Source organism: Musa acuminata, chromosome BXJ3-7 (assembly GCF_036884655.1).
Source record: "Musa acuminata AAA Group cultivar baxijiao chromosome BXJ3-7, Cavendish_Baxijiao_AAA, whole genome shotgun sequence".
NCBI lineage: Eukaryota > Viridiplantae > Streptophyta > Magnoliopsida > Zingiberales > Musaceae > Musa > Musa acuminata.
The window spans coordinates 1372028-1386478 of NC_088355.1; the positions used below are offsets into that span (position 1 = coordinate 1372028).

At 39.0% G+C, this 14451-nt stretch overlaps 3 protein-coding genes across 3 annotated transcripts; 1 reads left to right on the forward strand and 2 right to left on the reverse strand.

Moving 5' to 3' along the window:
- Positions 1-863: 863 nt before the first annotated feature.
- On the reverse strand, positions 864-4544 carry LOC135643842 (uncharacterized protein C6C3.02c-like). Its single transcript, XM_065161209.1, has 5 exons — positions 4434-4544; positions 2576-2623; positions 1668-1745; positions 1390-1562; positions 864-1245 (listed from the first exon to the last, which is right to left on the reverse strand). The coding sequence occupies exons 1-5, from the start codon at positions 4453-4455 to the stop codon at positions 1147-1149; spliced, it is 420 nt and encodes a 139-aa protein (XP_065017281.1). The 5' UTR covers positions 4456-4544; the 3' UTR covers positions 864-1146.
- Positions 4545-4826: 282 nt separating this feature from the next.
- LOC108953307 (uncharacterized) lies at positions 4827-8541 on the forward strand. Its single transcript, XM_065160874.1, is given in 3 exon segments — positions 4827-5078; positions 5081-5247; positions 7917-8541. Coding segments are annotated over 2 exon segments (276 nt in total). The 5' UTR covers positions 4827-4936; the 3' UTR covers positions 5215-5247; positions 7917-8541.
- Positions 8542-8611: 70 nt separating this feature from the next.
- LOC135643648 (protein NRT1/ PTR FAMILY 2.13-like) lies at positions 8612-12684 on the reverse strand. Its single transcript, XM_065160873.1, has 4 exons — positions 12473-12684; positions 12183-12400; positions 9767-10350; positions 8612-9642 (listed from the first exon to the last, which is right to left on the reverse strand). The coding sequence occupies exons 1-4, from the start codon at positions 12633-12635 to the stop codon at positions 8760-8762; spliced, it is 1848 nt and encodes a 615-aa protein (XP_065016945.1). The 5' UTR covers positions 12636-12684; the 3' UTR covers positions 8612-8759.
- Positions 12685-14451: the final 1767 nt, after the last annotated feature.

Genomic DNA, 14451 nt, shown 5'->3' on the forward strand with positions numbered 1-14451 from the left:
TTGGTCACCGTTGGGAGGGAGCTAATGGTGGTCTGTCGATTAGACTGCCACTCCTAGGCCTTCACTAACGATGTCCACATCTATGACGTGGTGTCTATGCCTAGCCCGTGGCACTCCTCACATGTGCTAAGTCGAAGGAGCACTAGATGATATTCATGACTAACATGCATGACGAGAGAAAGAATATGTTAAGATCCACACTAGCCAACGACACGACAACTAACACATGGGTCCACCTACCTGACAAAACATGGGAGTATGACGAGTGTCATGGGTTCCGCGTCCTCAATGGCTTTCCCCAGGATGATGTAAGCATAGTTCTCGTCAACTACGTAAGCCTTTAATGTGATCACTTGGAGGTGCGACAACGTGACGAAGAGAAAGTTTACATAGGCGAGGTACCAATGCACGTGCATGGTGGACGAGGACGGGAGGATGTACATGTGTCGCGAGGGAGAGCATATGTTAGGGGGTGACGGGGCATGACAATCGCTAATGGACCTACTTGACAACATGAAGGCATAGTTGATAACACCTAAAACGATCATTTTGTCATTGACAAAATCGATAATTCTACACATGCTATATCTCCCATCAATAAAACAGACAATGTTAGGATAAATGAGATTAAATGTCTCATTTTCATAATTATACTTTTATAATAATAAAGACTAAATGTTTTAAGTCTAAGAATCAAAATACTAAAAGGATCTAATTACCAAAGGTAATATGTAAGTAGCCCAACAAAGGATGTGTGTGATCTTCCTCCGATACTCGAGTCAGAAGATACTCTTGGAAAAACTAGAGACTATGCGTCCATGGTTGTTTTATGAACACAACTCCTCAACTAATCTCATATAACATTCCAGGAAAAGTGAGCTCCATTTAACCAAAATAATAAATTTGCAGGTATTTATTCTGCCCCTAAAACTGATTTAAACATCATCAACACATAATAATAAGTTGAAGTAAAAAGCTGTTCTTACAGACCAAAATTATAGCAAGCCAAGATCGTTTCTAGTTCACATTCTGGGGTCCAGGTGAATGAATACATCAAGCAGATAAAAAAGTTGAACCTGGATAGGTGATGTATTGCTCGAACCCAGAAACAAGGATGCTGATCAACTTGGCCATGATCATAATAAGTCAGGCACCCAAGCGAGCACCAGATCCTTGGCGGCACTCATTCAGCATGTCCAAATAGAACTGGCACTTGCTGATGTCACTACCATAATTGTTGAGGCACTGCGACCACAACAAATCAGAAAGGATAAGAAAATTTAGTTTTAGTTTTCCTTTACCAAGTTTCTCCATATATGATGAAATTATAACTCAACACAAAGAACCAGAAGAGATAAGGACAAAAGAAAAGGAGATCAGATCACATACATCCTGGAAAGCCTTTGAGTGGATGCTGCATGCATCTGTGCTACCATTACTCATTGGGGTGGTGGCAGCAGCAGGAGCTTGAGATGCAACGGTCTCATGCTGGATGGTGCGAGGTCCCAGAACAGCATCAACTGCCCTGTGAGCAATAGCACTCCCCGTGCCAAACGCCATGCCTGGGTAAGCAAGCACATTACATATTTGCTAGATGTTGAAACTGAAAAGTTGATGCATATATTAAAAATACATTGAAATGGACAAGCATGGAGATGATAAATAACCTTGTGCGATAGTGGATCCAATTCCTCCGAGGATGGAGCCACCACCCTGAACAGGAGCTGGAGGTGGAGCCCGATGTGCTGTATTGACAATCCCATTTGAAAATATGAGTTTCCTTGAGTATTATGGATCATAAAGAGAAAAAATATACACCATGATGGACCAATAACAATATGATCTAATCTGCACAAATAAGTAAATAGATTGCAAACACTAGACTATTGTTCATTTCACAGTTCACGAATGACAAGATATTTATTCATCTTGACAACCTACTTTTTGCAAATATCAAGAAGTAAATAAAGGTTGAACTGGTTGATAGAAATAAACTTGTCTTTCGTATGCCATTCCACTTACATTACTAATGAACTATTGATCATTACAAGAACTCTTTGCCAGTCTTCTAACTGGTTATGCACTACAAGGGATGGACTGAATGATTTTGTGAAACCTGTGTGTGTAGAGACTCTTGTCACCATCGATGGGAAATTTTAAGTTGATAATAAAAGAAGAAAGTAATATGGAAAAACAACACAATGGCTAGATAGAGTAAAATACTTCAAAGAATCTACAAACAAATATATAAGAAGGTTTGTGTGAAAAGCTTTCATTTTAATACCATGAGAAAACATAGCCTCAATAGACAAGAAAGAGAATTCTTGCAAGTCCAACAACATCAAGATAGTGTTAAGGCAATAACTTATCCCAAAATAAGATATTGAGCAATTAAACTGCATGAAAACAAATAACTACTAAATGACAACAGAGTTAATTCAGATATATAAAATTTGACGAGGAAAGATTGAACCATAAGATCAAACATGGATAATACCAAACATATTAAAAAAATGCAGAATGTATCAGATGATTATCTATTCAAAACATATGAAAAAAAGGAGCCAAGTATTACCAGGCTGAGGAGGATTCCTCACTGGAGCAGCACGACGAGCAGGACGACCTACAGAGTTTATCTGAGAATTAGCTCATTGATAATTAAGTAGCATAATAATTGAAATCTTATAATTTAACATTATGCACAACCAATATATAGTACCCTGAGTAAGGTTTCAAACACCAGTAAAATGTAGTTGGAGGAAATTGTTCTTTCTTTTTTTCAATATACTGGGTGATAACAGGTCAGTTTATCATCTGAGTATCCTGGTAATGTACCAGTTATACTAGGCATTGAAACTGGAATCAAACTGGGATTTTAAACCTTAATCCTAAGTATGGCCCCAAATTTATGAATCAGAAATGAATCAGCAAGCAAATAGTCAAGAAACTTGTGACAAAAAACAAGTTCATGCCTTCCATAGCACTTCCAATATAAATCCCCCCTGTTCCGAGCCTTCTGGCATTAAAGGAGCACCATAGTTAACATGTCACCAAATGAAACCCATTCAAGCCACAAACTTAAAATGCTAACCAATTCATCTAACAATATTAGAGGATTGTGTCTGCTGTACACAATCACCAAAGCTCACCATAATCATTGTTAACCATTTGCCAAAAAAAAGAATAGCATTCTGTGGTACAAGCACCTGGAGAATATTTGATTGTTTTCATGCATGCTGCATCCCAATGTGGAGTTTAACAAGTTATTGATTCACATGATTGATGCATTTTTTGGCTGTTAGATGCTTCAACCAAATCATTACAAATTTTTATTTTCGGTGTTATTTCGTAATCAAGTTAAAAAGATAAGAAATCATTCCATAAAATTAATAGAACTTTTCATCACATAAGCCAAACTTTCAACCAACCTCTTAAGTCAACTTTTCAGTGTTTTATCCTGAGTAGCATATTGTCTTCTAGCTTCTCATCCCGTTAACTAAATCTATTTTCACTAGTGGCTGCAAATTCAAGGGTGTCCAGACTTTATTGGAGGAATTACTCGTCATACTTCACTTTCTTCTGCTCAGCAGACAAAGCAGAGAATGATGGCTGGATGAAAATGTATCCATACCAATTCAAAGATTGCCACAATTCAACTCCACTATAATTTATCTGTGAATCGAATATGAAGAGTTTTTTTTTTCTGTAATGTTCTATAATAAAAATAGGCCATCAATGCTGTTTCATTGAAGAAAGTGAATAAGGCAGCAGTTGCATCGATCCCGGCAAAGAATAAGAGGATAATGAAACATGGGCTCCCTAAATTCCTTCAAGAAAGAAAATAAAACCTTAAAATTCTTACCTCACCAGAAAATAAAACATACAGTCAGTTTCATTCCTCAAAGAACCCAATTGCCGAGGACTTCTAATGCATGGTTCCATAGACTTCTAATACATGGTACAATCATATGCTCAGAAAAGTATCTTATGGACCCATGAAAATCCGATAAGACCAATCATAGTTGCAATCTAAACAAATTGGCGCATCCAAGCTATCCTGTATTTGCTACAAGTAACGGCAAAACCTTCTTTTATGCCCACCCCGTAAAACCAAGATTAGTCCCATCCCATTTAACTCACTTATCTAGTTCAACAAACAAATAACAACAATCAGATCAAACCAATATCAGCATTCGAAGAAATACAAATATTTGGGTAGAAGGCACTGCATCCATCACTACATAATTCTCATCTAAATTTCATCTATTCCTTTGACAAACAACAATGTTATTGGACTGTAACGAAGTGGTTCTAAACACGTACAACAATCCCGAAAGCTACAGAGAACAGATCGACGTCCAGATATATTAGATCATCCGAGGCATCTACAACGGAAGGGGGAAGAAGGAAGGCATTGGAGATCGAAGACATACCACCGGAGCTTCGGCGAGGCATGGTGACGATTCGAGACGGCAGCCGAAGAGCCGGAGACGACGAAACCCTAGATATTGGCGTCCGGCGGACGTCGGGGTTATATAGAGGTGGCGCGTGATGATGGACATGTATGTTGCCAACTTTGCCCATACATATGTGGCTCTATTACGAGAAATGGGCGGATTTTAAGACGTGATGAAAACAAAAAGAGCCGTCCGATTTTGATCGAACGGACAGCGAAGGAAGGACGGGCTCTTTGCCGCGTCTCTTTGTCGCGGAATGGTCATAACATTTACACGTTCACATTTTTATTCTTATAAAATATTAGTATTGATATTATATATAATTTCAAATATTAATATCCTTCGCATATATTTGTTGGAGTTGTGATGTCACGTGCTCGGCACGTTGCTTTGATTGAAGAAGAAGAGGAAGGGTTCCGTCTGCATTCATCGGCGAGAGAAGAGACGGAGAAGAAATAAGGAAGAGAAGAAGGAAGAGGATGAGGTCCGTGATGGAGTTCGCAGAGAACCTGATCCTGCGGATGATGGAGGAACCGAGAAGGAGGGACGAGGCGCAGTGGGAGCATATCTACGCGATGCGGAAGCGGTGCGGGAAGGCCAAGGCCAACTGAAGCCTCCCCGTCCGCCCTACGGCTTCTGGACCTTCGACCGCTTCAACGCCCAGATCAGCCAGGTCCCCGGTTGCCTCGATCCCTACGACGACCTCCTCCTCGACCAGCCCTCAGACTTCCCTCCGTCTTCCTCTCCCCCCAAATGATCCGATCCCATCCATCCATCTGTCCAATCCCCGGTACGCTCTGACTTCTCTTAAATCTCTTCCTCCTTTTCTTCTTTATTCTATCGACGGTAAATTCGATTGCTTGCGCTCCAATTTGCGGCTGGAAATGTTTGGCTATGTGATGGTTTTCTTTGTTTATCTATGTAATGAGAGCAGAAAGGAGAGTCTTTTAGGTACGTCGATTAGCCTTTTTCAACCCCTTGCGTCGTGTGTTTAGTTGCCCATCTGACCGAGATCCCAAGTTTAGGTTCCTCTGATTTGTCTGTAACTTGAATCTTTAGTCTAAAAGTGCTTTTTTACTTGTGGATCGTGATGTGTGTGGAAGGAAACGCTTTAGGTGGTAAGCACCAAGTTCAATCGAAGATCTTAATTTTTATGTTAGGTGACAGTGGATTGTGGTCTCTTATTTTAATTTTTACTGAATAACATCCCAGCGTGATATCGATCTTTGTCACCTTAACGTTGTTGTGTGGTAACCTAGAAAGCTTTTGACTGTTCCTAGTTACAAGATTCCAATTTTGGGTTCCTCTGGCTAGCTTGAAACTTGAATCTTTAGGTTTAAAGAGTTATCCGCCTGCAGACAATGATCCATATGGAAGGGAATGCATTTATCTCTAAATCCAATTGGAGAGATAAATCCACATTGAGATCTGTCTTCCAACTATCTTCTTGTGAAGAGAATCAAGAGATATTGTATTCTTTTTCATCAGAATCTGATCTATTGTTCTTGACGATATTAATGTAATTGTGTAACCTAGAACTCTTCTGAGTGTGTCTACTATTGGAACCGGTTATGATATTTGAGGTACTGACTGGCAAATTCACCTTGCAATTTAGTTCTCATTATTTTTGTCAAACTTATAGATGTATAAATAGTCTTTTACTGGGATTGACTGACATAGCAAACTATGTGTTGGACATCAATGGTGGAAGATGGATAAGGGTACAAATACCTTTAGATTTTCAGGAAAAAGTGCAAAATAAAAACTTGAAGTTGATTGAAATCTTGATAGAAAGTTGTAAGAGAGAGGCGCTTCTAATGTGTTCTAGAGGAGTAGCTGTGGAGTTTAAGTAGGTTTTCTCCACCATCTTCTGGCTCTGTGTTGTTAGGTCCCCCACATTGTCACTTACATTCATTCATCCCACTGCTCTATGTTGAGTTGATATGAGTTTCCATGACTGCATTTTCTTAGTCTTCCTTCTGGATATCTTTTAAACAAGGTAAAATATCATCATTTTGTTTCCTTTTCTCCTCTATTCTTAAACAATCATCTGTAGTATCTTTTCTTGATTTTCCTGGACACTGAAATTATGGTGCCTTTAACACTCAATGGATTGCTTTTTAAGTCAAACCTGTAAGATTATTAAATTTTGGTAACCTCAAGCATCTTTGAAGTGCTTTATGGAAAGAAAGAAAGATAGAATTGTATGGTATCTCTTGTTGAAATTTTGTTTTGTTTTTCGTTCATATTGTTCTTCTATAAGCAATGCGAATCTGAAGTTACAAGATGAGATACTGTCATTTTATTTTATTTGACTTGTAGCAGATGGCAAATCCACTTTTCTGTCATACTCATTCCATAGATTAAGTTTCAACCTTATTTCACAATGTAGTTCCTTTTTTCTAGCTACAGAGTCTTCATTATTCAGTAGAATTTGTTTTATGATTCACAAGCTACTTCTAGCTTTGTTTAATTTCGTTGACCCCCTACTTTTTTTCTCTGTCACCATTCCCTGTATATGGAATATGGGTAATTTAAATTTGTGTTTTCCCCTCTGATCAGGAGAAGAAATTGTTAGTTCTGTAACATCTGCATTTCAAACCAGGTTTGTGTTCAAAATGGTCTCATAATGACTTGAAGTGTTCACAAATTGCTAGATTAAATTCTCTTTTGGAAATGAGGGCCATTGAAGTGACATAAGATATGTTGATGGTTCCACTTCCAGGAAGGCAAAATGGATCTGGGAAGAAATTGTTGAGAAGCCTAAATTGGGAATATGAGACATTATGAACACTAGATAGTAGAAGCTACCCCAAATCATATGAACAGCTGTAGTTGAAGTTTGAAAGATGGAAAGCTATAAGATGCCTTTTGTTTCAGTAAATCTTTCATTTTTCTGCCTCTAGTTCATGTGGCTTGAATGTCACTAATTAATTACGGGAGCATTTTTGGCAGTAGGTAGACCCATGAGTTGTATCCCTTTTCATATGGGCCTTTGTTCAACCGTCAGCAAACTAGTAAATCAAATATCAAATTTAGGAATTAGGAGAAAAGAAGGAAAATGGGGATCAAGTCTAGGTCAGATCTGCAGAAGTGAAAAGATCTTCTAGTTCATTTATGGATCACTTTGATTTCACTCGTGGCAGATAATATTTCTTCTTTGATCAAACTCGATCCAACCATCACTTAGGTACAGCTTGAAGGGTACCTGTTGGTTCAATGATTGTGTTAGACTTGTGCAACCTATAGTCAATGTTATAATTGCTGAAAGATATATTGTTATTATTATCGCTGGAACTTGAATAATTGGAAAGTCTCATCGTCATGCATTTCGTATTTGCTCTGTCCAACTGAATTCTATGATTGATGAGTCAAATAGCGTAACCTACTTTGGTTAACGGGTAAAGCTAATTATGTTTATTTAGTTCAACTGTGTCACGTACTTCTTTGTTCTGATAGCTGATCAGGTCTTTTCTTACCCTTGGTGACAATTGATGGGTAGAAGCCGATAAGAAGGTTCACTCAAATTGGGGAAAGCTTGAACTACTTGCTTGGTCTACGATGACAGATGTGTGTGCATAATAATATGACCTGGTTGTGGTGAACCATGTTTTGTGCTTCTGAAGGTTTTCTACTTTTGGATTCAATTTCCAATTAAGTACATTTGTTTGGCTGCAGTCAAAAAAACAAGAACTTCTCTGTTTCCACTGAAGATTCCTTTGTCTACTTCACTGGTTGTTACGAGTTGGACTTACCTTGGATGCTGCTGGTAGATACCACACACACTGCATTAGGAGTATGGAAGGAGGAAACAACCAAGATGAAGAAGAAGAAAATGGGGATAATCAACTATTAAATTAGTTTTCATGCTTTTATAGTTGAGCCAATGACTACAATCTGCATCAATTTGGTGTGTGCTTAGTGGTGCATAGTACTCACATAGATCACTTGCTTTAGTGGCAGAAATCATGGTTACTTGTAAAGCAGGCATTGATGTTTTCTTGAGATGATACATCCATGTCCATGAGTTGTAAGATTATATTGTCTAAACCTTGTATATGATAAAAAAAAGATTGTACCATTATTTTTGGATGTGTCACTTAGACGAATCAAACTCTGTGAGAGTGATTGGGACACACCACCAATTTAACTGGTTTGGTACAAAGCATATAAGTTTTACTGCTGGTTCAGACATCAAACTGTTGTTGTAGGCTACCTACCATAAGGCATTAGATTACAACTCCTTGGCAATGCACGGATCTTTACAGCATCAAATCCTTGTTTGGCACTGCATAATTTAGATTAGATCTCAATTTCAAGCTTCTCCGTGCCGCCCACATCTTTGCTTCTTCTTCCTGTCGTCTCTGGAGTTCCCTTGTATCTGTAGAAATGAGCACAGACAAGGAAATAGAGCAGGTTGGCGACGCCCAACAAGGCTACCATGTAGTAGAAGTAGTCCACCCTGCCGACGTTGATGTTGTCGTCCAGCCAACCCGTTCGACCTTCGCCGCCGGTTCTCCTCCGGACTAGGGCGACGAGCAGCGCGCTCAGGTAGCTCGCGCCGGAGATGGAGCAGTAGAACAGCGAGCCGGCCAACGTCTGCATGTGCTCCGGGAACTGCCGGTTGTAGAACTCGATCTGCCCCACCGCGTTGAAGGCCTCGGCGACGCCCACCAGGCAGAGCTGCGGCGCGAGCCACAGCACGGAGAGGGGCGAGGTCCCGTTGGCGCCGCCGTGGGCCAGGGCTGAGTTCCTCCGCTTATGCTCCACCAGCCCGGCCACCACCATGGACGCGACGGCGATGACCATCCCCGCGCCTTGACGTTGGAGGATGGTGATGCCGCTCTCGTTGCCGGTGATCCTTCGGGCCACGGGGACGAGCACGCGGTCGTAGACGGGGATGAACAAGGTGAGGGCGACCATGGCGATGGTGGCCAGGGAACCGGGGGGGATCTGGAAGCTGCGGCCGAGGTGGCGGTCCATCTTCAAGGCCTGGAGCACCGTTAAGCTCCACTGCTGGATTAGTGCGACGAAGCAGATGATGCCGGACGCCCAAATGGGCACGATCCGTATCAGGCACTTCACCTCCTCGATCTGCTGCACGCTGCAGAGTCTCCAGGGATTCACTGGCAACCCGTCTTCCTTCGTTTCTCCCTCGCATATGATAGCAGCTTTGTTCAGGAACCTGTAACCAGATGCAAATCCAGTGCTCAACTCTTATCTATCTGAGGAATCCAATCCTTCCATCTGAGCTAATCGGAGCATTACGCGATGCATTGCGAGTGACATGTAGCTGAGGTTTCTTTTACCTGAACTGAAGTGTGAGGGGAAGCTTCGTCATCCGCTCGGTCTCCCTAGCTAGAGTGTTGTACAAAGACGATTCCTGCTCCACCGCATCGTCTGGCGCCGGCAGCCGGAGCCTCCGCTTCCTAAACGCCGCGACGAAGACCTGCACGATGCCTGAGAAGACGCTGCCTTCCGGCGGCACGAACACGTAGAGCCTGACTCCCGCGAAGAAGACGACGATCGAGAGGAGCATCAGCGCGGTGGGGATGCCGAACCCAATGGGCCAGCTGATGCTGTCTTGCACGTAGACCACCGCTGTCAACGCCAGCACAACGGCTGCAGTGGAGGTGGCGTAGTACCAGTTGAAGAAGCTGTTCAGGCCGCGCCGCCCGCGCTCGGTGGTGGGGTCGAACTGGTCGACCCCGAAAGGGAGGTTGCAGGGGCGGATGCCGCCGGAGCCGATGACGAGGAGGACGAGGGAGAGCCAGAGGACGGCCAGTTGGAGTCCGGACGGGCCCGTGCATTGCCCTGCTTGCTGTTCGGCCATGCTGCAGCTGGGCGGCCGGAGCTGGGGAACTGCTGCGGTGAGGGTGAGGAGCAGCATGCCCTGAACCAACCACCATCACAGGCATTACTCGATCGGTGATCCAAATGACCCGAGAACATGCTCACGGAAACAACTACATCTCTATCTTCTTCAACATGGATTGAACTCCATGCAATTGAAGACAAAATTGATAACCGAGAGATTTCCTCGAGACAATCTCTCTGTTCAGTTAAAGAAATCTTATCTTTTATCGTGTATAAATAGACTTTATATGATATTAATTGTAAACAACTATATCTCTATCTTCTTCGACATGGATTGAACTCGAGAAACAAAATATAGATGATCCGAATGACTCGAGAACATGCTCACAGAAACAACAACTTCTCTATCTTTTTCGACGTGGATTGAACTCCAGCATGCAATCTAAAGATAATATCGCCTATAATTTATAGCTCTCAAAAAAGAAAATAGTTTGGTTTCATGGATTTCTTATTTCTATGTGAAACGAGATATCTTTTTTTCTTTTTTACATAAAGTAAATGATTAAGACGAAATTTGATCTTAGAATAATCTGTCAAAATCTTAAATACAACTATCCAAAATAATAATAATAATCCCTATATCATTTAACATGAATTATAACGATAAGGTACCCTTAAATATTATTCTATTAGAATATGAACTCTGACTACTTGTCTATTACTAAAACTTAAATCTAATTAATTTATTTTAAATATCATGGTATGAGTTTAATAGACTAATTGACTTATCAATTTCGTCTGACTTAAATCATTAATCAAACTAATTAAATTAAAATTAATAATAATATATTCATCGGATCCTTTATAAGTAAATCTTAGTTTTATCTACTTCTCAGGGTGAGACTAATCGAAATGTTACATCGAACCTAATCAAAAATTTTGAGCATTTGCCTAAGAAAATTACAGAATAAAAGAACATGCAGCAGGCAGTGTATATTAGAAAGATTAGTCATAAAGATACAGTGTATATATCATAGACTATAGAAGGATTTAGTCATAAAGAAAGATACAGTACCTATAAGTAGGCAGTACATGGGCATGTGAATCATGCTGGTTTGCATCTTACTGAAGATACAAACAATAGCTCTTCCAACTCCAAGGCAAGAGAGATAGAATTGACCTACTTCACCAGGCAAAGTATTTTATGGACCAAATCTTCCAAGATAGATGCATGAATTATATAGAAGGAACACTACTTGTTGTTTATGATGATGGGTTACTCAATCCACCTTATCATTCCATAAATTCATGAAGACTAAGTGAGAAAGGTCATGTGACACTCATAAAACTGCTGGCCATGGACAGGACATATGGCCCAAACTCTCTTACTGAATGTGACAAAATCTAATTTATGTTCTGGACCCATTCTCATAAATGTGATGCAAGTGCTGTCTCCACAATGCAGTCTAATGTGATCTTTGATTCAGCATTTGAAGTATCAAACTAAATATAGTTATTTTGATTTGATAGGTTTTTCAATAATAATTTTTAATTAATTCTTATTTTGTTATATGACATATGTATATGCATAGCATACAATCGCTATTACTCATATTTATTATATAAGATTTTAAATTATAATTTTTTTTAAAAAAAATAAAGAATAATTCTTAATCATTGTAATAAAGTGTGGCTATCCAAAAAAAAAAAAAAGATATAAATCATCTAAAATATGTAGAAGATGTTAATCCTAAAAAATATTGATTGTTTAGTAGAACATCGAAGAGGGGATTCGGTGGACTGCACTCGTCTTGGTTTTTGGGCAGTCATAATCGTACGTGATATCAGAAGTGTTGAAGGGGGGAAGAAGAAAAGAAGAAGAAGAAGAAGAAGAAAGAGAAGGTGCACCAGGAAGGAGACGGCGGAGGCGTAGGCGATGGTGCGGAAGCGGCCGCAGTAGGCGTCGGAGACGAAGGCGCCCAGCAGCGGCGCGAAGTTGGTGGTGCCGATGAAGATGTTGATCGTGTTGACCGCCACCACTTGCTTCATGTGGAAGCGCTTCACCAAGTAAACCGTGAAGTTGGCCGAGACACCGAACGACGCCACCTTCTCGAACGTCTCGTTCCCTGTGGACGGGAAGAAGGTGCCGAGACTGAGTCGAGGAGACGACGGAAGAGCGTGTGTGTGCACATACATACCTATGATGCACGGCATGCACTTCCATCCATGAGGTCCCTTCTTCTCCGGCTCCAGCACGTCACCGTCGCCGTCGTTGACCCCACCGCTGGCGGCGTTACCTCGCCGAACCAGCGGATCGCATGCCATGCAATCCAAGATTTGTCTCAAAGCTGATCTCCTCATCTCCTTTCCACCTCTTTTGGGTCTTTGTGTCAGTGGATGCAGTGCAGATATGAGCTATTTATTGTGTTGGGAGTGGAGATCATTGTGGGTTTCAAATGTCATGGAGTGGGAATGGAATATTAATTTGTATAGGACCTTATTTGTAAATTTCTTTGAAGATCATTTTAGCAAATTTCCTTTTTAAAAAACCTTAATTTTATTTTTTACCACATTGCATTCATGTTTTAATTTTTTTTCCCCAAATTTTTACTTTTTTCTGAAATAAATAAATAAATAATTTTTTAAAAAAATAGAAAAAAAAAGGTTATTTAAGCCCTTGTAAGTCATTTGAAAGGTCTTTAAAAAATCTAAAAAAATTGAATGCAGCCACACTATTTTAAATATAATCCAAGAACAATTAATCTCATTCAAAAACCATGTAACTCAGCTGTCCAAATATTTTTATGTGCTCAAAATTTAATAAAATCCCATCTATGAATTGAAAAAAAAATTTGATCATTTAGAACTTTGTAAGTTATTTGCAAGGTTTCTTGGAAATTTAATTTTTTTAAGTAAAATATGAGTTACACTATTTTTGAATAAGTTATACTCTTTTTGAATAGGAATCCAAACATATTGTAGCTCCATTCAAAAATATATAATAATATTCAAGTAATTTTTATCCCACAATGTGGTAAATTCACTTTGAATTGGGTAAATTTGATAAAATAACATAATTTTACATTGTTAAGGGCTAAAAAGGATCCATTTAGGCCTTTGTAAGTTATTTATAATGTTTCTTGAGTATTTAAAAAAAATTATGAGTTATACTATTTTTGAATGGAATACCAAATATTATAACTTATGTGTCCATTTTTTAAATTTAAATACCTCTATAATAATATTTTATTTGTAAATTTATCTTCAATTGGATAAAATTAAAGAAATGATATAATTTTATTTTTTCAATACTGGAAAAATAGAAAATATGCATTTCAAATGCTTGAAAATAAGAAAAAAAAGAATATTTAGGAATTTTAAATTATTTGCAAAATTTTCTTAAATTTTAAGATTTCTTTAAAAAGGTTAGACACCTTTTTGAAAAGGAGTTGTGCTCTCCTATGTAAACTTTTATGTGAAGCATATTGACAACAAATGGTGTCTATACTAATAGATAATATACAACAAGTGGTAACTACTTCAGATTGAATTTCTTTAGAGATTATATTCTTAGTTAAATTTAGAGTATTTGAATATTGACCGATAGTTCTTAGCAAATTTTTAGGTGTTCATCTACCACTAAGATTAGTTGTTTCATATGTTCTATCCTTCGTACATATTTATATCATCTTAAATTATCCTTCGTGCATCCAATAATTCTAAAATAAATTTTTTTTTTTTTAATCATACCTAATGACTCTGCACATCAATACTCACCTTAGCCACATGAATTTTTTTATATATTATTTCTTAACTAACTCAACACTCGGATTTATAAAACAATGTTGATCTAACAACGGTCATATAAATTTTTTTTAATTTAAAAGATATCTGATGATAATATAAAACTCCAAATACCCCTCTCTATTTTAACCATGTAATTTTTAAAGAATATTTTTATCATTCACCTCATTTTATTGAATAACACTAGAATTTTTTTTTTCTTAAGCAACAATTGCTAGCTCATTAAATGTATCTTCTACATTTTATTCGATCGATCCATCATAGTAACTATCATATGCAATGTGGGTGCCTCCGAGAGAGAGAGAGAGAGAGAGAGAGAGAGAGATTATTGAAGGTGGGGACTCGAAAGTGTGGCGTGAGGAAAAGCTCCAAA

Excerpts from the sequence above, each read along its gene's own strand:
- LOC135643842 (XM_065161209.1), bottom strand. The coding sequence starts at position 4,455 with ATGCCTCGCCGAAGCTCCGGTG. Across the intron at positions 2,624-4,433 it reads GCCTCGCCGAAGCTCCGGTG|GTCGTCCTGCTCGTCGTGCT; the intron begins GTATGTCTTCGA and ends TAAACTCTGTAG. Across the intron at positions 1,563-1,667 it reads TGGATCCACTATCGCACAAG|GCATGGCGTTTGGCACGGGG; the intron begins GTTATTTATCAT and ends TTGCTTACCCAG.
- LOC135643648 (XM_065160873.1), bottom strand. The coding sequence starts at position 12,635 with ATGAGGAGATCAGCTTTGAGACAAATCTTGGATTGCATGGCATGCGAT. Across the intron at positions 12,401-12,472 it reads GTGCATGCCGTGCATCATAG|GGAACGAGACGTTCGAGAAG; the intron begins GTATGTATGTGC and ends TCCCGTCCACAG. Across the intron at positions 10,351-12,182 it reads CCTCCGCCGTCTCCTTCCTG|GGCATGCTGCTCCTCACCCT; the intron begins GTGCACCTTCTC and ends TGGTTGGTTCAG.